Here is a 24,337-nt window from a genome sequence, read left to right as displayed (position 1 = left end):
ATAAGATAAGTCCAACTTGACTGCCATATCTTGCATATTGCCACTGTTATGAGATTTTATCACCATCGTTGTCATTTGAGCTAATGTATATCACCCTCATCTGTGGAAGGTTGTGTGCCTGGTATGACCTTTTCTAATGATGAACTGATAAGACAGACCAGTAATATTGGAGATTAGATCTAACCATTACATTTCTCAAGTTGTTCATTTGAATCTGTGTAATCAAAGTATATATGCTTCTTTGTTGAATTTGAACATTAATTGAAAGAATGCAGGATGAGTTTTTTTACAAAGTATTTCAGCCAAACTCACAAAACCTTAAAGAGAGTTTGAACATATATTGCATATCTGAACAGCTATACAGTTTATATGCTACAACAAAAGTAGTAAAAACAAATGAGAGATCATCTTTCAAAGTTATCCAACATTTGAAATGTATAGAATATATACACGGCAGAGTACTATGTGTACTTTTGGAGAAAAATACAAATGGAAAACTGGGTGGTCTCAGCAAAACTCAGATCAGAAAGATAAAAATATTACAAACATTAATAGCATGCACAAGCTAAGTTCAGTATGTATTCAAAAAGAAAATATGGTATTTATCCCTTTGCTGTTCAAAGTCACACTATGCACATCAACGTTATTGGTTTTGTTGTGATTGAAATGTGACTCAAGTATTCACAATCAGCAGTATTGTCCCTACTTTCACTTAAATAAAGCTTAATATAAAAATGTGACATACTGTTATCTGTATAATCATAATTATTCATCAGTATTTCTCTGTCAGCTGTGTTTTTTTATTTTTAAACTGGAGTCAACTGTACTATATGTATTTGAAATACAGTAATTTAAAAAGATAATTAGATATTATTTCCCAATATATTTTTTCATTCAGCTAGAAAATACTCATGGCATATGGATTTGTCAGTACTCGTCTTTGACGCATACTCATGACAAAACCCCTTATGTCACTCATATTTTCATCAGCTGAATGAAAAAATATATTGGGAAATAATATCTAATTATCTTTTAAAGTTACTGCATTTCAAATACATATAGTACAGTTGACTCCAGTTTAAAAATAAAAAACACAGCTGACAACATCTCTCAAAGTAGCTGGCATTCCAAGTACGCACAAAGCTTTATGTGTTAATCAGACCTTTGACTATTATTCATGGTAATAAATAATATCAGCTTGTTATACACTTAACATTTATTATGTAGTATTACTTTTAATAGTTCACTTTTAAAAGGTTATTGCTAAGTAGTTTAATTTATCACTGTGTGATTGGGTCCTTCAAATGTACAGTGATTATTGTTAAATGCCTACAAGAAAGTACATGTACAAATAATCAGACCCCCATTAATACAAGCACCTCAGAGTAATTCCTCAAATCCATACTTTTACAGATTTTAATACAACTTAAGTATGGCAAACACATGTATAGCCAATAAATGTGTACATGAAGAAATATATCATCATATTTGGCCTCTTTGCTTAGTTATTCAAAGTGGACCAAATAGCAGCCATGTCTACGTTTTATAAATTTACAATTTCTGCAATATCTTGGATAATGTAATATGCAGACGCCATTCAAGTGTTGTTTGCATTGAAATTCTTTTGAAATGGTATATTCACCTTGACCTTGAGGTTGATGTCAAATGTCAAAGTCAGACTATTTGTGCAATGTATACATTTGCCTTTTTTTGATGATTTGTCAAACCTTCTCTGAAGTCTCATATTATGGCAGGCTAATTAATTATTCCTGTCACTTTGTCTCCTGCCTTTATCAAGTTATTGTGTTTTGTTTGTCAGGAGATAGTAATTGTCACACCCCAGTGACATTATACTGTGATTGTGACAATGTGATGTCCTATGAAAGTGTTGTATGATCATTATAACTGGCATAGTAATGAAGCTTGTCCCTGGTAGATGCATACATTGTCCTGTCCAGGCTACATGCATTTGTAGATTATAAGCAATTCAGTGTTAAAGCACAGCAGTCTCTTGATTCACATAATATACTGTACATGCCTCGGGTCCCACACTACTAAAACCTTGCTAGTAACTAGGAATGTTCAAACAAAATTTTATTTCTGAACAGAAATTTTCACATGATTTACAAAAGACCCCCCCCCCCCCCCCCCCCCCCGTAACCTGTGGCATCATGCAAATTATGAAAGAAAATAAAATAAGATAGAGTAAGAACTTGTGTGCACATAACGATCACAGCAACTAATCTGACAACATTTGCACTATTTGTTGATAACCATCAGAACTGCTGGTGATATGACAGCGTTCACAGTGATTGATATAGCAAAGACATGGTTGCTAATTTACAAACAGATGACAACCCCCCTACAGTAACTCATTTCAATTCTTAACACAATCTTCTTATTTCCTTGCAGGAGTCTCTTGGTATTTTACAGAGAAAAGGAAACATTTGAACATTACGACTCTGGAGGCACTTGTAACTCACAAATTGCAGCTTCACTCAGTGATAAATTAACCTCATATGTCAAAGGTAACTGTTCATGAATTGGTATATCAGTGTCAAATCTATATGTTTTAGATCATATTGTTATCTTGTACAACCAAGGATGGAAAAAGTGGATATGATTCCAACTATTCAGTTCAGTTCAATGTGTTGGTCCAGCCATTAATTGTCTGTTGGCTCTGGAAGTTCAAATATTTCAATTTCAATAATCCAATATTTAAATTAGTGAAGTCAAGGACAGCAGAGTAGTAGAAACAGATGGATAATTAGGGGTTCATAGCTGCAATTAGCCTGTTTCTTCTAGTTTGTTCAGCATGTTTTCCAGTATGGTGAAATCCAGTGTAAGTTGAGTTAGCATGGTTGGTGTATTGGTGATGGTTATTATTTCAGGGTAGTATACTTGAATGACGTTATGTATTTTGTTGATGAATGTGAGAGTGTATGTATCGTGAAACTATAGTTACACAAACAATTAAACCCAGTATTAAACATGAAACAGAATGTTGTCTGGCTCAGCAAAAATCTCACCAACAGTGCTACTTTTTATGTGCTTGAGTCCCCCATTATCTGAGCAGATTACTGTTAAATTGTTTACAGTGTAACAAAGTACACTTTAATGAATATTCAGATATTGCAGCCAACAGGGCCATATCAGAACTTTGCCATGTTGTCCCTGACAATTGATCTGAATCTGAATATACATTATATATGTTAAGATAAGACATGGGGATCAATTCTATAATGAATATCACCACTAAAGGAGACATGACATAAGTAGGGTATATATCTCAGTGATCATGTGCCTCATTAGATATCCTTTACATTTTTATTCATTTCATTTACTTTTCATTCACAGTGTAATCTGCTAAGATAATGGTAAATGTATCTTATGAAAAAAATATGTAGCAATGTTTACTTAAATTTTAATATGAGACAATGAAATGTAGCTATATTAACAAAATTTTGATGAAGCCAGAAAATGAAATGCAATTTAATTATTAAATTATTTGTTAAGCTAGACAATGAAATGTAACAATATCAGTTGTTGAACCAGAAGATTCTTGTTTTAGGTTTACTTACTTCAATTATAAGACAGTGTGCTTGGTTAGTGTGCATTATCCATCAATAATGCAGTCTTATGTATACCATTATATTCAGTCATAAAAACCAATTATATAAAGTGAGTTTTATTGAGGTTGTGACATTAACAAGTCATTGATAGGAAGATGTGTGGTTGACATTACATAAAACAAATATCATACCATCTCAATAATTAGATGAAATAAAGATATGAAATAGTTCTCAAGGTCATTCATTCAAAGTGACAACTTAGTTTAATAATTAATTTTATTAATTATTGCCATCTTAATACATTTTGTAATGTCACAAATTACCATATCTCTTGATAATTGCCTGACAAAAGATCAGAACAAAGACAATTAGGATAACTGACTTCTAAAAAAGCTATTAAACAGTAGATTTATGTAACATTTTAAAGACCAATAAGACATGGACAATTGATAATTCCAAAATAGTTGAGTAGATTGGGTTGAAATTTGATGGGAACATTCTTAGTGGTGTTTAGATTCAAACCCTCAAACCCGCTAGACTGCCAAAGGTTTTCACTAAAATTCACTCACTTCTAGTTCATGGTCTAGCAATTTCAAAAATCACATTTTTGGCGTTCCGTCTACAGTTTCATGTTGTTTTAAGTCGTTCAACACATATTGGCTCCCTTTTCACACCTCAAGGTCTGCATTAGGATATAACGGCATTTGCATAAGAGTCGTTTTTTGAGGGGGTTAGTCAATCAGGAAATCGCCTCCGGCCAGAGTTAAACCTTTTTTCCCAGGTTAATTTCACTCTTGCAGTATCCCCCACTCTTTCGTCCACACAGGAAAAATTGTCACTCGTGGGGAAAAATTGTGGGAGCATTTTCATGTACCAACAATTTTCACCGACTCGACCGTTTATAGCAATGGCGATCGTTGCCAATGGTTTTGACTGACTTGTCCCCTTCCATACCTTTATAAATGTATGGGCAAATGCTTACCAATGACTTGGCTTGCATACCTTTGTATGGGCGAATGCTTACCAACAACTTAGTTTGCTTCCATTGTATGTGCGAACACTTAGCAACAACTTGGTTTGCAATGTCATGCCAGTTATGACTGTTTTCTATCATCTTTAGACGTTGGCAAAATTTCCACCAACGATTTTGATCAACTAGGCCCATGCATTTGTGGAAACAAAGTGTAACAATCTCAAATAGAGCACATGGCAAGGTGCATTGACCCTTGGGACGTCCATTTACATGACTTTCCAACACTAGTGGGGATGACAGCACCTCACCCACTGACTTGGTCTTCTTTGTTGCAACCAAATCGAGAAGGTCTTGGAGGTTGAAGGTGGAAGTGGCGGAAAATGGAAATGGCTAGCGGTCCCGAAGATTGAGATGTGCACCACTTACGTGGCAAGATACCACCTCTTGGGACAATGGAACATATACAATTAGGATAACTGACTTTTAAAAAAAGCTACTAAACAGTAGATTTATGTAACATTTTAAAGACCAAGAAATAATTCTCAAGGTCATTCATTCAAAGTGACAACTTAGTTAATTAATTTTATTAATTGTTTCCATCTTAATACATTTTGTAATGTCACAAATTACCATATCTCTTGATAATTGCCTGACAAAAGATCAGAACAAAGACAATTAGGATAACTGACTTTTAAAAAACCTATTAAACAGTAGATTTATGTAACATTTTTAAAGACCAAGACCTGTTTGACCATGTGTAATGGCCCATATGCACGTTGCCTAACATATGACCCCAGGCATTGAAATGCGGTCTTTCTACTTCGATAATCTCAGCCAAGTCATTGGCAAACAATGTATTTTGTACCCTAAAAGCTGTGTCGTTAAAATATGTTTCCTTGAGGTTAACCTCAATATTCAAGCTGGTCAAATGCATTTGCACATGGGCAGGTGTGTAGAGCCAAGACGATAGAAAACTGGTCAAGATGGTTCGTAGGAAAATGTCAATTGTAAGACAAAAATTGATCGCCCCGGCATTTGTATATTTTGGCAAGGTCAACAGTACCTTGATAAAATCTCTGAACTAATGTTTCCATTTCTGTTCTCATGCATAGCCCCCCTCAAAGTTCAAATTACCAACTTGACCCAATTGACATGACATTTTGACCTACGCTGACCACAGATTTGAGTGAATCTCTCCCATACATGAAATTGGCTATGCTGACCATCGACTTGACCTCATTAGGGATAAAAATTGTGAATAACATGCTGATTCCATTTAGTGATATGCAAATTAGTGTTCAAAATGTGTCTTTTTGATGAAAAATCTATAATTAAAAAACTACCGAGCAGATTAGCTGGGCATGTGTAGATGAAGCTGTATTGACAGCGTGATAATCCCAGTAGCGATATGCAAATTAGGTCTACAAATGACAATTTTGGTCAAAAACATATCTTGAAACTGCATGGTGAATGGGGTTGGCATTTGGTGGGGATGTTTTTGGAGTGTTATTCTGCAGTTATTGTTAAAAACATTTTGACACAATTGACCCTAGCAACCATGACCATGCCAATAGCAACAGGTAAATACTGGTGTGCTACAATGCCATTGGTGCTATTTTTTTTTTACTTTCTCTTGGATAACTTAGACATATATTGTTGATAGACAAACTTAGCCTAGTCATGTTGAAATAACTAACTTCCATTCATTACATAAGTATGGCATTCCAAGACTGAATAACCAGCTCAGAAATAAATTATACTTTTCTGATTGCTTGCATTCTTGTCAGAATAACTTCTTTTTATACTGGCTAGTGCATTCGGTTTTGCTAATATTATTTGACAGTATAGAATCAATCAAAGCCTCTACAAGAATCAACCTCTTGCATCTATGGCTTAAGTATATAAGCAAAATTTAGACTATAAGAAAGAGCAACATGAAATCTGTACCTAAAGTGGCCATACAAATATCTGACTTTCAGTGTGTTTATCCTTCAATCAGTGCTCTGCTTTTTTTTGTACTAGGATTAGAATGATTGTTTCCACTTATAGTCCCTACACATGAATGGAATATCCCATCCCCATATAAGTTGCATATCAGTTATATTTTATTATCTTGCTGTGAGATATAGCAAAAGTTCACTCCTTTGTCATCTATCTGTTTGGGGTATAGACAATGTTGTTGTTAGCATACATCCAATGGCTTAATTACTTTCTTTCTATATATGTTTATATGTACATGCATCGTATATTACTTATTTTAACTACATAACCACATGGTTAAAGTTTACCTAACATAGTGTGAAGATAGTTTCATTTATGTTTTGTGTGAAGGCCCCTTATTTGGCTTAGTAATGCCTGTGACAAACATTGAATATCAATTTGTATCTGCATTTGAATATCTTCTGCAAATAGCTGATATCAAAAACAAAATGCTAACTTTATTACTGCAAGGAGACATGTATAGTGCAGCCATACATCCATATGTGTAGCTTACAGTGGTATGAATTGCATCATAATTATTAAGCATTTATTTACGTTTATTCTCATTACTTGTTTTACTTATTAGTATATCATGTCTGCATCTGAAACATCACCTGAAGCATTCCTTTCAATCCCAAGGATAAACACTGAAATAGGTAAATTTGCAATGTCATACACAGTACACTGGAACAACTTACCTCTTGATGTTAGGTCCAAATCATCAAGGAATGTCTTTCGTAACTCACTAAAAGATTTTCTTCACCTGACGTGAATATACTGCAACTCATGTTGATGTACAATATATATATTTTCATAGATATTTAGGTTTTTTTTACTGCCCTCTTTATACTTTGTCATGTATTTATTTATAAATTTTATGTACAGTGTTTAAGGAGATAGACTTGATTAGCAAGTAGCTATTTTTCTGGTCTCCTCTTACCTACCTCAAAACATGTATTATTTTATTTTGTGTACAAATGTTAAAATTTAATAAGTAGGTAATAAAGAACATATAGAGATTGAAAACCTTGGGGTGTAAATCAGTACTATAAAGATCTTTAGGCAAAAAGAAAGGAAAAAAATCAAGTTTTCAAATACATAGTGATATTATTGAAATCATTATTTACGTGACAATTCCTAGCACATGCACTTTGAATTGATGGTTCACTAATTTAAGTAAAAAGTGACTACTTACTCCATGCTAATATGTCTCTCCATTTTGTGCTGGTTTACCTTTGAATAAAAATGTGTCCAGTTAAAAATTGTAACTTTTTGCAATGTAGCAAATTAAAAAATTCTTGGTGCTGGAAAGTACAAAAGAAGTGTGCACATGCACTGTGCAATTTCCATGAGTAACTGTAGTCTTGAAAGTCTCCTTCATTTGAAGACAGCAAGTTGCAATAATGTCAGAGAGTGAAACTCCAAAAAAAATGACGTTATATCCAGCAGTCTATTTTGACATTTGTCAGGAAACAGACAGGGTAAGCATACCATTTTGTATCACTTCAAAGGAAAAAGTCGTGAATGCAGTGACTCCGATGCATGCAGTGACTCCGAAGATGCGCTCGATCTAATTTACATCTTGTTCCATATATTAAAACATTTACTGATAAAACGGCAGATCTCTTTTTGGAATATTTGGTGGCCCTGAAAATTGTTAAATTAGGTATGCAGTTTAAGATCCACTCTTTGAAGATGCACTTTAAATTGTGTTCGACGTTGTCTTTGTTTGAAATGTTGTTTGATATAATTATCTCATTGCACTGACACTAGTGTTATTCCACAATTCATTTTGAAGTGATAATTTGCTGCGGAAAGAATATCCCTGAATTTGTAAACAGAGCTGCACATCAAAATCCAAACTTCAATTTTCATTATAGTGACAATGACAAGGAGAATCCACTGAGTTCACCTTGGATTCAGACATAAAGTACGGTTATAACATTTTTGGGAATGACAAAAAAAATATGTTCAAACTATTAGTTCTACTTCTCGTTGTACCTGCACAGACTGTAGGGCAAATAGTTGGGTAAAGAAGAGGGTTATTTTGTTGTGTTACTTATTTGAAAAAGTACCATCCAATTTTTTTTATTTGAAATTTTTTTTTTACGTTCAATGTGACATCTTTTCGGCAACTACTTTCAAAAGATACAACATTACATACGATATGTAAGTGCATACGCTAAAATGGATATAACGTAAATTGCATGCAAAATTATGTAAATTAGCCACCTTTGTAAATTTTAAATGCATGATTGCACCAAGACAAAGTTCTGGCCCCTGGCAATTTGGTCAGGCTATGGCCCTGTAAATACCAACCTAGCTACATTAACAAAAGTTTATTCACATTCAGAATAGTTCAAAACACTACAAATATATTGTTTCCTAATGACAATTATCAAATTCCATTTGAAAATCATGTTGTATGCCTACGTAGTAGATATTTTAAGACACAAACTGGCAAACTAGCTAGGGCTGCTTGATGTTCTTGTAATAGCAATTGGCTATCCTGAAGAAAATAGTGTAAAGTACTTACGAAAGTCAGGTAATTATGGTTGACAGTCCACCCCTGCTGCATTTACTTGATGAAAATCTCACATGTAACATATAGAGTATTATGAACCCTTCAGCATTGTAGGTTAAACACAAGGTTGCTGATTACAACTGTCAAAAAGTGTGTCTCATTACACGAACAGATGGCATGTCACATTGATCCCTGACACCTACTGATAGATGTGTACAGCAAATGTCCCATCATCTTGATTTTGTTTGTTAGATTAATTAAAGCATGTTATGTTCATGTAAGGCAAGTTTCAAAGGCCAATTAACAATTCTGCATGCTTGTTCGAGGAGGAAAGGTTTGCCCTGTGGAATGGTATGTCATGAAGGATTCTAGGGTCAGTTCAACAGAATAGCACCGAAGTTAATAACCCACAGTGCAATGTGTACTTTTACGAGACAATATTTCTGAACATATCCATGGATACAGCCAGGTAGAGAACAGGTATTGACGATTGAGTATTGAACACATGGATGTGGCTATAATCATTGATTTTATGCCCATATAGTGACATTTACTCAATTGCAAGAGCTACACTATTTGACAGCATTTACAAAAGTCCATTTTTTTTTTAACCAGATATTTTGGAAGAAATTGAATAAGAACTGGGATGATAACATAGGAATGTGGTATTTTAATTTGTACATTGTGGATACAACAAATATAACTAGGACAGTCTTGTTCTACTCTGTACTCAAAACTGTCTGAGTACATTGCTGAAAATACTATTTTCTTAAACATTAAATCACAGCTGATCTGAGATATTAGAATGTTAACTTTTACCTTCCATATCAACAATACAGAAATGACAAATGACAAAATTATATCTCTGACCTATCCAGTTGACTGGTTGTATCCAATTGCATCATATCTCATGCTGTCTGTATACATTGGCAAAATGTTGTTTTGATAAGAATCAAACCATATTAAACTAACATGAGATATTGGATTGTTTGCGTTTCGCATTCACATCATGACTAATGGCAATATGAACTCTCTGTCCTGAATTTAGTCTATGTTTAGATGATGTCATTAGATTTCTCTCCTGCCCAGTAGACAAGTTAGATGATGTCTGGTAATTTCTCTCCTGCCCAGTAGACAAGTTAAATGGTGTCTGGTAATTTCTCTCCTGCCCAGTAGACAAGTTAGATGGTGTCTGTTAATTTCTCTACTGCCCAGTAGACAAGTTAGGTGATGTCTGGTAATTCCTCTCCTGCCCAGTAGACAAGTTAGATGATGTCTGGTAATTTCTCTCCTGCCAAGTAGACAAGTTAGGTGATGTCATTAAATTTCTCTCCTGCCCAGTAGACAAGTTAAGTTATGTCTGGTAATTTCTCTCCTGCCCAGTAGACAAGTTAGGTGATGTCTGGTAATTTCTCTCCTGCCCAGTAGACAGGTTAGATGGTGTCTGGTAATTTCTCTCCTGCCCAGTAGACAGGTTAGATGGTGTCTGGTAATTTCTCTCCTGCCCAGTAGACAAGTTAGATGGTGTCTGGTGTTTTCTCTCCTGCCCAGTAGACAGGTTAGATGGTGTCTGGTAATTTCTCTCCTGCCCAGTAGACAAGTTAGATGTTGTCATTAGATTTCTCTCCTGCCCAGTAGACAAGTTAGATGATGTCTGGTAATGCAAACCAAACTAACATGAAATATTTGAATTTTTAGGTTATATATTATTGGTAATGAAAATATGAGGTTTATGTCCATTTTTTTGGTTTAGATGTTGTCTTTTAATTCTTTGACATACCCTGTAGACTGTTTGTAATTCAACATTGACAAAAATTTTGTTCTGGTCAATGTTTACTCTTTAATAGATTATATATTCTAGGTAATTAAAATATGAAGTTTTGTCCAGGCTTTAATAGTTTATTATTACATGGTGTCTTTTATTTTATGTCCTGCCCAGTGAACTAATTAGATAATAACATCTGTTTGACATTGGTAAAAATGTTGTTCTGGTAAAAATCAAACCAAAGCTGACAGGTGATATTTTAATGTTTACTCGTAGGTTATATATATTCTGAATAATGAAAAAAATGTTGTTCTGGTCAAAATTGAATCACAACAGACACAAAATATGTGAATATTTATACTTTATATATCATGGGTATAATATGGCAAATAGAAATGTGAAGGAAATTATTTGTTATGCCTATACAGTGTAGATGATGTCTGTATAAACATTGGAAATAACTGATCTAAATTAATAGTCCCTAGAAAGTACATACATGGGATGCCAAAAATATCTCTCTTCAAAATAGTCTTGCTGTGTCAATATGTTATAATATACATGTAACTTAGACTATTAAAATGCAATTAATGGCCCTAAAATTTGTCAATTACATTTAATATTATGATGACTTGCCAAGGCCATCACCGACTTTGTTTATCACATATTGAATCATTTACATGTACTTGACATCATAAAGCTCAGTGGGAACAGTACAAGTTGAAAGCTAGGTCTTCAAAGACAAATGGAATATTAATAGTCAAGCGGTAGTAAAGCTTTCAGGATATGTGTGTAAAATTCATTTGTTTAAAATGTGTCATAAAGTGTAATTACACTATAGGTTTAGTCCACGCATACTCAGCACTAAATTGTCAAGTGAGGTCAATTCACACATGTCCAGTCATTCAAACTTAGTTCTTGTAGTTTCAAACAAAAAGTTATTCAGACAATTTTATCGGCATAAAAATAACACTTTCATGTCACTTTGAGTCTGTTCCTCCAGTGGAAATCCTCTGAAAGATCATAAAAGGACTTAGCGGATGTTTATGTTCACTGAAGATGTTGAAAGCACCACAGGAGGAGTCTATATACAGACTCAGACAGCTCTGAGTACGTCAAAACAACAGATTAGGATGTTTCAACCAGAGCAACTGAGCACGATAACTACAAGTGCACAGGTTAACAGACATGGAAGAAATACAACAACAAGAAAACAGAACCAAAGCCTACTAACCCACCACAACAAAGGCAGATCACATAACCAGATATCAGAGTTACTGTAAATTAATACCCTGCCATGTAGAGATGTATTTTATAACAAACTATTCAAATTCATGTCATAACAACAAAAACATGTTTTACTCAGTATAATCATTCACATGATTCACTTATAATTCTTAATTTTTTTAATTACTGCCTTTCACATACATGTAGTTTATTTTGGAGAGAGGTCGTGTGTTGAAAGTCATCACTTTAAAGTTGATGGGTGAGGCTGTTTTCACTTTAAAGTGGGTGGGTTGGGGAGGTTCATCAATTTAATGTGAGTGGGTGGGAAAGGGTCATAACTGCAGGTAATTATTTCCATATTAGGTACACCATGATATAAGTATAATATTTGTCACGTTGGTATAGGTCAGTGGCACATGAGTAACAACAATCAAGAATACTGAAGTTCTACTTTTGAAAAACCACCCAGTTAAAAGTAACTGCCCTTCCCTACTTTAAACTGATGACATATGACCTCTCACCAACTTACAGTAAAAGTAATCAAGTTCCAACATGCAATTGATATAAAATGCTCACCAAATAATACAACATTCATGATATGAAATATATACCTGTCTGTCCCCCAAAAATGTGACTATTTATAAGGTTTAAAGAATACTAAGGATTAAAGTATTCAGCAAATATTTAGGAAAAAGACTAATTTTTCATTAAGACTTAACCGAATATGTTAGATGAAATTTAAAGAAAACTATTTTTCTCATATATTAAAACTTAAATTTTGTTATGTTAGACATATGCATGTCCCTTTGTATTGCAACCAAATTAAATATGGCTGAACAGTGGCCATATTTTTTGTAAATGCATTCATCCTCATATCTCTGGCATGCACCAACCAATTTCAACCAAACCTGGCACAAAGGTTATATGCTATATGAAACAAATGCATGTCACTGTTTTGCGACTAAATCAAATATGGCCAAATGGTGGCCATATTTGTTGTTAAATTTCATAATATGCATCATAACCTTGGAGGTGCAATATGTAGTGATGCCATTTAAGTGCCTATAATCCCATATTATCAAATGTGAGCTTTCTTTTAAGACCTTGGCCATTGAGCTTGAAAGTTTTCATCAAGGTCAGATAGCCAGATTTGGGTTATCTTCATAGCTTTTTTAATCAAATATTCAAGTAATGATATTTTCATCATGACTTGTGTTTAACTATGTGAGGCATACGCAAGTCACTTAATTTCACGACCCTGACCTGTATAGCAAAATGGCAGTGATATTTGTTATAGAAAAGCTCAGTTCACCTGTTATCTCCAATGGTTTGATACATTCAAGTGTTTACCCTTACATCAATGATGAGCTTTCTAATGAGATAATGACCTTTGACCTTGACAAACATGTTCAAAGTGAAATGACTGAAATTTTTCTATGTTAACTCAAGAAGTTTCTATTGTTAACTCAAAGACTCCATTTAAATGCCTATACCCAAAGGTCAGATTTCTTTTTTTATACCTTGACCTTTGATTTTGACCTCCATGTTCAAGGTCAAATAGCAAATTGGTCAATAAATTATGAGGTTTTGTATCTAAAGACATGTTCAAATTTGCACAATAAGTTTGCCTTAAACACATAAATGATCAATGAAGGCTTGTTCTCAATTTTTATAGCGAGGTAACCCTTACTTGTGGATATTTTATGTACTAATCAGTCAAACAGTGTGACTCATTTATGTTAAGTTGAAAGTGTATAGACTAAATTCAATAGGTAGGCTGTAGTGTTCAGGTAATAGTTCTCTATTTGATCAGAATCTTTATAAAAAGTAACCCTACTGTCGACATGTCTCCATGGCTTCTCACTTTTATACGTAGGTCTCAATAAGGTACTTTTGAGTTGTCTCTTATTTGGAAGAATTTGTAGGATTTTGCGTATTTTTATCAAATTTTTTGATTTGCAACATTGCCTTATCTATACTTGTATATGTAATTCCATTTATGTTCATGTGAGTTTAATATAGAGAGTCAATATACAAATTGATTTCAGACTAGTCATGAACAAATTTATTGATGGCAAAAAAAGGTAAAATAGTTTGTTTTTGATCAGACTTCTTTTATAGTACAATGCATGTTTCAATCAAATCATATCCGCTGTATTGTCCCTTGCAATATGGAATATTGAGACCAACAGCATTCTTTAATTTCCTCTGTAATGTGTACTGTATTTCCTTTTTATTTTATATAGATATTTTCATGTGAAATGAACCCTGGCAGCAATTTGACATTTTGAGATAATCAATTACTTTACAGAGCAAATATTGATCAACAAAGTATGTAATTATTTTTCTTACTTGCTCCATCCACTAAATATGATAATGTAGTTGGTAAAAGAATACAACATACAAACTCGGAACTCATTTAACTGCCACTAATAAAACTTATTTCTCCTGTATATGTGATAATGTTAAAGTGTTTCACTAAAGCATCTAAACTGTTGCATTTTTTTTTGTGTTCGAAAGATTACCTTTGGAATTCTAATTTTGAACAATACCTATTTTTTAGATGCTAATGAGAAACATAATATTGTTGATGGACCATATGTCTGTTTATTACCGTTTTGTATCGTATCTCTTTTGATTTGTTTTTCAATATGTAATTATTTATGAATGGCCTTGTTCATTTGAATTAGGAACAATTGGAAAATCAGTCAGTTTAGAGAATTATTAGGTGAATGGTGTAGATAATATAACCAGTAAAAATATTGGATGTCAGCTTGCTAGTAAATTGGCCCACAGAACAACACATTTTTGCATTTATAATTGGCTGTAAATTAATATTGAAATGGACAACAGCAAGTTGAAAGTGATCATTGTATTTCAGTCATATGAAGTAGAATGATGTGTACATTGTACTAACAATGTTGGTGTCTGCTGACAGAGCAAATTTTGAAAGTTACTGTTATTACATCTATTTGTGGAGATCCTTACCTCATGAGCTAAAATGTCTTTCATCAAAGCTAAATTGGATTTATTTACAACAGGTTTTAGTTTTCACTCAGTCATATTACAACACTCTCACATCATTAATTAAGTAGATTTCATGTTCAAAACATAATCTCTTTGACAAGTTAATCAGCTTTCAGTTTAAGACCGCTTATATCAGATGTAATATAATATTGGCTTATTAAGTAATGCCATTGTTCTTTTCATATAAAATATATTATTTAACATTTTGTTGACCTAAATTTTAATTACATATTGTTACAAACTTAGTTAATTTGGAATAAATTTAGATATCGAATAATTTTGTTATGTCATCATGTGCAACACATAATTTCATGCAATAGGAATACCTGTGCAGCTCACTACAAGGGGAACCTGTAGCTAGTAGGCAGTTGTACAGAATTATCCTTCCTACCAAAACTAACATCAGTTTCACTTGATGTGTATAAGGGCAGAACATTTATCTTGCTCACTGTGTAGAGGGCACTGCAGATCTAGCTGTATGCTGCTATGAACTCATGTGAAGTACATGTATAGACGAGAGACAGCATTGATAAGATTAACAATTGCTGTTGAAAAGCCTAAGTCTATTTCTGGTAGCACAGGAATGTTGTCTACTGGGTAGGTCTGGACACCATTGTCGTGTTTCAAGTACAACGGCTTGCTTTTTGAACAGTGGGATACATGAATGTTGGTATGGAAATGAAAGGCCAGAGCCAACATGGATAGAAAATTACATACTTAACAATTAATTTACAGTATGTGTATATAATTTGACAACTAAAGCACAAATGTTGACCAATTATTTTATATCATATGTGTACATAGCAATAGGTGAAAATCAGTGTTTTCAATGAACAATTGTTTAGGCATTGCAGATGAGTATTAAAGTGCAACAAGAGGTATATAACAATATAGGAAAAAGAAAAAGATGTGATTAAAACTGCCAGACCGATGCGTGATTGCCTTTGTGTTTGGTGGGAACATTGTAACTTAGGGTGTGTATATGAGAAAGTGTTTAAATTAAGGTGATCGTAGCTGGCATTCTGAGTAAGATGTTCTAGTAGTATTGTTTTATTGATGTAATAAAATTATTTTATGGGCCAATTCACAGATACTTGTTTATGGAACCATAATTAATTGTGGAGATTTTCTGATAACACACATTTTAGCTGAACTATAAGTATAAGGTTTAATTATAGATATGGTAGAGTACATGTATCTGTCTGTCTGTCTGTCTGTCTGTCTGTCTGTCTTTGGATGACAGTCAAAAACCACTGGGAAGATTATTTTGATATGGGGGGGGGGGGGGAAAGGTATTATATTGGGTTCTGTCTGTGTGTTCACCCTCATATCTCTGGCATGCAGCAACAGATTTTAACCAAACCCGGTACAGAGGTAACATGCTATGTGACACATATGTACATCACTTAGTTTTGCTACAGAATGAAATATGGCCAAATGGCAGCTATGTTTGTTATAAAATGTCACAATGTGCATCATAACTTAGGAGGTGTAATACATAGAGATACCATTCAAATGCCTATATCCTTACTATCAAAGATTGAGCTTGCTTTTAAGAGCTTAATCTTTGACCTTTATTGTCTTCTTCATGGTCAAATAACCAAATTGGTTTATCTTTTATCTGTTGGAATTTTACAATGCAAGACATATGCATATGTTCCTTGATTTTGCAACCGTGACCTGTATTGCAAAATGGTCATATTCATGATAAAAAAGCTAATACTAATGTTTTGACATTGGCCTTCATCTTCAAGGTCAAATAGTAGATTGATCAATGTATTTGGAAGTTTCCTCCCGAGAGACATTATTTAAATGTGTACACTCACATTGTTAAAGGTATGGTTACTATTCAGACTGATTTTTGACCATAACCTTCATTTTCAAGATCAAATTTCCAGAATAAGTTTGCTATATACCAAATCAGTTTTGGATTGTCTTCTATGGAGACTTGTTTTGTGTAGCTGTCTTGTGTCAAACATTCCTTAAGCACCTTTTTATCATGTCACTTTTGTAATGTTTTCAGGCTGTAATTTTAACTGCTTGCAGTTTTCCAATTTCCCCTCTTAGGATTAATAAAGTATATATTATTATTAAAACTATTTTCAATATGCACTTTTCTGGATCTTAATGACGTAAAATGCTTCCCAGAGGGAAGCATTCGGAAATATTAAGCATTCACAGTACTAGGTCTTTAACATAACACGTATTTGTTATTACATTTCCATCGCCTAAGGAAATAGACATTGTATTTTTAAAACCGGAAGAAATTTGATAACTAATTTTAATTTTCATTATAAGATTACATGGTACATTAGAATTGTACATAATGGGATATTACATGTATTAGTACTGTTATTTGTAATGTGAAAAGAAGAAAAGACAAAACCAGATGTGTATACCCAAAATATCAGAATATACTATGTAGTTTTACCAAAATAACAAAATGTTATGGATGATATGAATATATCAGAGCCTTTACTCGCTTCAAACAAGTGATAATTTCTTCAGTACTAAATGTTGGTATCATTGTGGTGTGCAAAAATGGTATTGGATTTAATTCTTAGTTTACTTCAACAAATAAGACAACAAAAGTAAGTACACTTGATAGAGAACCATACAATTAAGATGCTTTGAAATCAAAGAAATATACCTTCTATTGAGTACATAAATTGAATATAATTTTGTATTGCTTAAACTAAGTCCTCTATGCTTATTGCGTTATGTTTAGACTGTTGAAACTTTGGACTGATAATCTGTCATATTTATCAAGTTCCACATACATTATGCAAATACAGTAATTTAGATAAGTATACTTAAGAATATAGATAGGTTATGACAAGTACAGATATGTAATCATATTTGCTATAATGACACTGGACACTTTTCTTGCCATTCTTATTGAATGTTAAAACTTTCACAAGTAATAAGCAGACATTTCTAGTATTCAATTCTTCAAGTGTATATATGGAGTCATGATGGTAGAATGGTTAGAGTGGTTGGTTTGGAATGTGAAGGTTGCAGGTTCAGACCTTCCTGCTGTTGTTTGTTTCTGAATGGCTAAAGTCCTCAGGCAAGATTTGAATCACACTTGTGCTCCAGTCAACCCAGCTGTATACTTGGGAACCTGGTAGATTTAGGTCTTTGCTGTCGATGATAATAATTCTTGACCCTCATGACCTACTGAGGCTATCAAGTCTAGATAAAGTTAATTATTATCATTGTATAATATAATTATTATTATTATTGTTATTTGCCAATATTTAGATTATTTGAAGTAAAGTAGAACTACTCCTTGATCATTTTCATAAAGACCAGAAGTTTTTATTTCAATCGATTGCCATGTCACTGAGATATAGACACTGAAAAGTATTATTAGAGACAGACTGGTATGTTGAAAGTATAATGAAAATAAGTTTTGAAAGCTAAATTTATTTTATATCATCTGTGCGTAATTTATGATGGTATATCGAAATACATACACCTGAAATCATCCAAATATTCATGCTTCTTTGCCCATACTTAATTTGATGTTCCTGTCATTGTAATCCTGTATTACCATAACTATATTTAGACTAATTATAATGAGATGAAAATAAAGTATACAGTAACAACAAGTGCATGACTTTGCCTCTTTCATAGTAAGTATGTATGACAAGCAGAGTGATTTTCCTCTTTCATGAGTATGTTAACACTAGGGCATAACAATAACTACCAGATTTAAATTAGTACCTGCAAATATCGCTGTTGCAGCTTCCACAGTCTGCCTCAGTTCATAGTGCAATTGGCCAGAAATGTAGAAATAAACTCGAGCATGTACAATTCCTCTTGCAAGATGTAGAATCAGTAGTATTGAAATACCTACTACATGTATATATGTGTGATGTCTTAACACAATCTTGTCATCTGATGGCGAGGATGATACGTACTGTGTCCATTCAATACTCTTGTTAAATTGAGACACCAGAGTGCATTTTGCATCTGGTGCATTTGATTTTCTAGATGTGACAGGTGTCAATCATTCACTAACTCCGCCCTATTGTGTAAAAGACAAATGATAAATGGATTGTAGTGTTATGCTGGTTTGTAATTACAATGGTTAGTAGGTAATCAGACACTTCAATTGAAGAAGGAAAGCAAATGGAATGAAAAATGATATGTGTTAGTTTTTGTAATTAGGAAGATGCTGTGAAGCATTTATCAAGCTATGACTCTACCTACAGTCTTACACATGGGTATCAAGGGTGTGAAATGAGATAAAGGGGGGATTACAGAAACATTTATCAAACCACAGTTCTGATACACACACTAGATGACAGTAGTATGAAATGAGATTAAAAGCATGTTAAGCATTTATCAAACTGTACATTAGTCCACATATATTCACATGTATGTATTATGTGACTGATTTGTATAAATTATATACAAACTTATATATCCATAAATATATATATTTATATCCATAATATTTGCTTCAAATACAAATACAGAAATATCTACACTACTTTATATTAATGCCTAGATTATCAAATTAACCAATACATATATTTTCATAAGAATCAAGGCCATGAATATTATTACAATTGATACAAATAATATCACTCCATGAGAATTGTATGTATATATGATTGTCTACATCACATCCTTACATTTAATTACCATACATATATTCTATAATAACTCTATAATGGGTTCCCCCAATGTGCATCTCTGTTATCGGACACCAGACAGATTGTTTTAATTAACTTGATGTTCTTGTCTTTCCACAGCTGGAGCAGGAACTAAGATGAATTTTACCAACATGGATAGTCCACACCAAACAAATGGTAATGATTAACAGTATCCCATATTTTGGAAAACATTTAAATTCATTGTTATGTTTCATGTGGACTTAAACAAGTTTTAGGATTATAAGTTCTTCATGCCTTCATACAACAACACCCACAAAAGTAAACTTACTGTCATCTTAAAGAAACCGAGTATAATTGCATTCCTTGAAATTATTGAAACAACTGAACAGTCACAACTCCATGTGGGCAATGGTTATGATTAAGAATATGGTCAAAGCATTGTTGGGTCAAGCAGAGTGACACATTAAATATTGCAACTATGAAGCTATTCAAATACAACAAAGTCTTTCCCTTCATATGATACAATGAATACACACACCCCAATAGTACTTAAAGTACACTATCCAACATTGAAAGTGAAGGAAATGAATAGGAAATAAGGCTCCTGTAAAGCCAGCCATCATACACTCTAAATGAACATAATGTGAGAAATGTTGTCTGCAGTGATTACATTTAAATAGTGACAAAAGTGAGATTTCCTGAAGACTTGATTGTGAAATAGGTAAGGTGAATACAGTAAGAATAATATCAGCTGAATGATTTGCTTACTTTCACTCCCTACAGGAATTTCCAATCTATCACATAAGTAAAGCTGTGTGGATTGTCATAGTAACGAATGTTGTGTATGCTCTTATAACTTTCAAATACATTGTATTGTGCATTCAACTAAACAATATTGTGAATTTAAATTGGATCAGTCTTTAACAGGGAAGTGATTTCAAGTAGCTTGATTTCTCAGATTACATCAGCAGTGTTGTACATTGATAGATATTCATGAACACAATAATATACTAACTGGAAGCTGCCTATTCAAGTTTCCTTACAGTCAACAAATAGAATATGAATTTCACCAGATAAGTTTACATAATGTTAATGCTGACATTACTATGTCTTACCCTTACACTTACAGTGTTTGTTGCAGTCTGTAAACAATATACATGTAGGTAGAGAAGCTCCACACTTCACAAACTAAAGTATAAACTAATTAATTGTGACAGAGGAAGTGCAAGTCGTAGATTTATTTTTTGAGTGATGGCATATTACATGTACATGTAAATCACAAAGTTTACTTAAAGTAGCTACATGCATGCATACATACATACATACATACATACATACATACATACATACATACATACATCACTGTTGCACCCAGAGGGGGTTTTTGGGACATAGGACCTGACCTACAATTTTGGAAGTGACGGGTCATAGATGACCCACACTAAAATTGTATGCAAGTATGTTTAGCAACATGACCACGCCTATAGTAACAGTCAAATGATTGTGTATATTGCATAGATAACAACAGGGTTGGATAGGCAACTGCATATATCATTCAGCAATTATCTAGCATGGGTCAGCATGTGAGTTAATATTTTGAAAAACTGTACAGTAGTGCTACAACGCTATTGGCGCTTTTTTTGTATTGTCCCCCCAAAAATGTATGATGACCCAGAAAAATGAAATTTTTGGGACACTATGTCCCACTCTTTCAAAAGGCTGGCTGCAACACTGCATACATACATAAATACATACATACATACATACACACACACATACATACATACATACATACATACATACATACATACATGCATACATGCATACATACATACCGTACGTAATTATGTCCATAAGCATGCATGCACGCACGCACACACACACACACACACATCCACATACACTATCAAGTGTTATGCAAAACATGTAATAGTACATGTAGGTGGACTTACAACATAACACTTGATAGTACATGTAGGTGGACTTACAGCTGTAAGCCCACCTACATGTACTATCAAGTGTTATGCTGTAAGTCCACCTACATGTACTATCAAGTGTTATATTGTAAGTCCACCTACACGTACTATCAAGTGTTATGCTGTAAGTCCGCCTACACGTACTATCAAGTGTTATGCTGTAAGCCCACCTACATGTACTATCAAGTGTTATGCTGTAAGTCCACCTACATGTACTATCAAGTGTTATGTTGTAAGTCCACCTACACGTACTATCAAGTGTTATGCTGTAAGTCCACCTACACGTACTATCAAGTGTTATGCTGTAAGTCCACCTACATGTACTATCAAGTATTATGCTGTAAGTCCACCTACATGTACTATCAAGTGTTATGTGACATAGATATCTCGTTACATGTAATTATATGCAAAACTATAAAGAAATGAGAAGATCAGGCTTGGTGAGTTTAAAGGGTTTTTTTAGGATCACTTTTCATATCTTTGAAGGACAGCTTTTAGTGTCATACCACCGAAGTCCAAAACAATTTGACCAATTATCAATATGTAGTAAGTATTTCCAAAACCTGAAATGCCAGTGATATCCTGCATAGATTTATGTCAACAAGGTCATACGTTCAACATTTTCTTAATGATTCCTGGTTTCATATGATGGACCACACAGACTTAGCTGCTGGAGTTTATCTCCTTGTTTTATCATTTGGTTCTATGCATTCCAATGAAAATGTTAGTAATTTTCTTATGTGATCATGTCTGCAATGTACCATGCGAAATTCATGTCCTTTATCAAAGATGATTTTTTTGGGATTGGGTTTGAGGTGAATATTTATCATAGATATAGAAACAGTAACACTTCAATTAAGTAGGGTGAGGGTGGGGTGATTTCAAGTTTAATGATGATGAGAACCCTGTCCATACCAAAGTATGTGACATTGTAGAATGCAGTATATGACCATAGTCATGCCACCCTTCCCACACTCAATTGGTTACAGTGTACAAAATATGAATATCCACACTGCGTTGTGTTGTTGTGTAGAGTAGATTTAAAATCAAAATATGAATATCCACCTTGATGGAATAGTGAAAGCTGACAATTAGACACAATTATCCATTGAAGGATTATGAGCAGTTCATTCCATTGCTTATTTGTATGTTACGTGACTAAACGCCAAGGTTCATTTATTCTTTGGCAAATTAGTTTTAATATTTTATGGTCACTAGGAGTAACAAATTAATCATCATTAATTAGATTGACATACTTGTACTGAGAAGTGTCATGAAATGGTGTAGCAATTGTTTCCAGCATGAAGAATGAATTGATGTTAGGGAAACTGTATATCAGAAAGGAAAGTCAAGATATCATGTCAAACAAACAGGTAATGACAAACAAGCAGAAAATTAGCTGGTATTGAGCAGCCATTCAGCAGAAATTATATCAACTTCCAAGAAATACTACATCATCTTAAATTCAGCCAAGATTTACTCATTCAATTATGCCCACTTGAAAGTTATGATCCAGACTTCCATAATTAGAATTAACATTGTATCACCATTATTCTCCTAACAGTTAAATGATATTGTGCTCATTTACAGGTCATGATTGTGGACTATTTGTTATCTGTAACACTGAACATTTATGTGAACAGTTACTGCACAGTAACAAAGTATCACTAAAGGAAGCAGTTACCCAGGAAGCAGTATCCAGGAAACGGAAAACACTGAAATCACTCATCTTTTCCCTTAGCAACCAGAGCTGATAATGTATGGGATTATTGTATTATTTAGCTGCAAGCAATAGCAGCTGTTACTGTAGCAGGGAAACAAAGGAAATCACCATGTAACAGTGCTGCTGAAAGGGAAAGAAAAAATCTCTTCAAAAATAAAAATAAAAATCAACTTTGCAAGCCTACTGAAAAAGGGAACGCATTCATCACTAGCTTTAAGAGAAATCTCTTGCCGTTCTTCTTACATAGGAAAACTACAGGTCATTCATGAAAGTTAATGTGTTTCCTCAATTTTCCACTGTAATATTAAGGAAAAAATGCACTTTTCATTCACTTTCAAAGATGAAGAGATAGCAGTTCTTTAATGATTTCAAGTATTTAACTTATTAGTACCAACATTGGAGGTCATTGGAGGGGATTTTACATAAAAAGAACTATATATACTCTTTTCCTCTCCTACGTTAAAGGATAAGTCATGATTTTTTTCATTGTAGTACTGCTCTTTTGCAAGAAATAAAAGGATATTAACTTTGCAATCTTTTTTAAAGGAGAAAGCACATGTTTCTCATTGAAGCCTGTCCAAAACATGTCTATTTCTATCTTGTGCAATTTGAAAAGTACTATTTACTTTTCTCTTCAGTCCAGATTTGAAACACATATGCTCATTTCAGTCCTGTCAAAATGGTCCTATGGAAATGGAAACGTAATATGTTGATCTTTTCCTAATGGAAAAATAATATTTCCATTTGAATCTTGTCCAAATCAGAAACAGTTGCAATTCAGTCCTGTCCTAAAGGGAAATATAAACGTATACAATTCAGTCCTGTCCTAAAGGGAAATATAAACATATACAATTCAGTCCTGTTCGAAAGAGAAATATATACATATACAATTCAGTCCTGTCCAAAACGGAAATATAAACATATAGAATTCAGTCCTGTCCAAAA

General features: G+C 33.5%; 1 protein-coding gene across 1 annotated transcript in view; it reads left to right on the top strand.

Annotated features, from left to right (window-relative positions):
* LOC144440748 (sentrin-specific protease 8-like) overlaps window positions 1-23,869 on the top strand; it is a 110,433-nt gene extending 86,564 nt beyond the window's left edge. The window contains exons 4-6 of the mRNA XM_078130130.1: window positions 2,413-2,528; window positions 19,832-19,888; window positions 23,260-23,869. Of these exons, the coding sequence (XP_077986256.1) occupies window positions 2,413-2,528; window positions 19,832-19,888; window positions 23,260-23,423 (337 nt within the window). The 3' untranslated portion in view covers window positions 23,424-23,869. The remainder of the gene's footprint in view (window positions 1-2,412; window positions 2,529-19,831; window positions 19,889-23,259) is intronic.
* The last annotated feature ends 468 nt before the right edge of the window (window positions 23,870-24,337 follow it).

This window comes from Glandiceps talaboti, chromosome 1 (genome assembly GCF_964340395.1).
Source record: "Glandiceps talaboti chromosome 1, keGlaTala1.1, whole genome shotgun sequence".
NCBI lineage: Eukaryota > Metazoa > Hemichordata > Enteropneusta > Spengelidae > Glandiceps > Glandiceps talaboti.
Note: the sequence above shows the minus strand (reverse complement) of the source record. Positions and strands in the feature narration are given on the sequence as shown.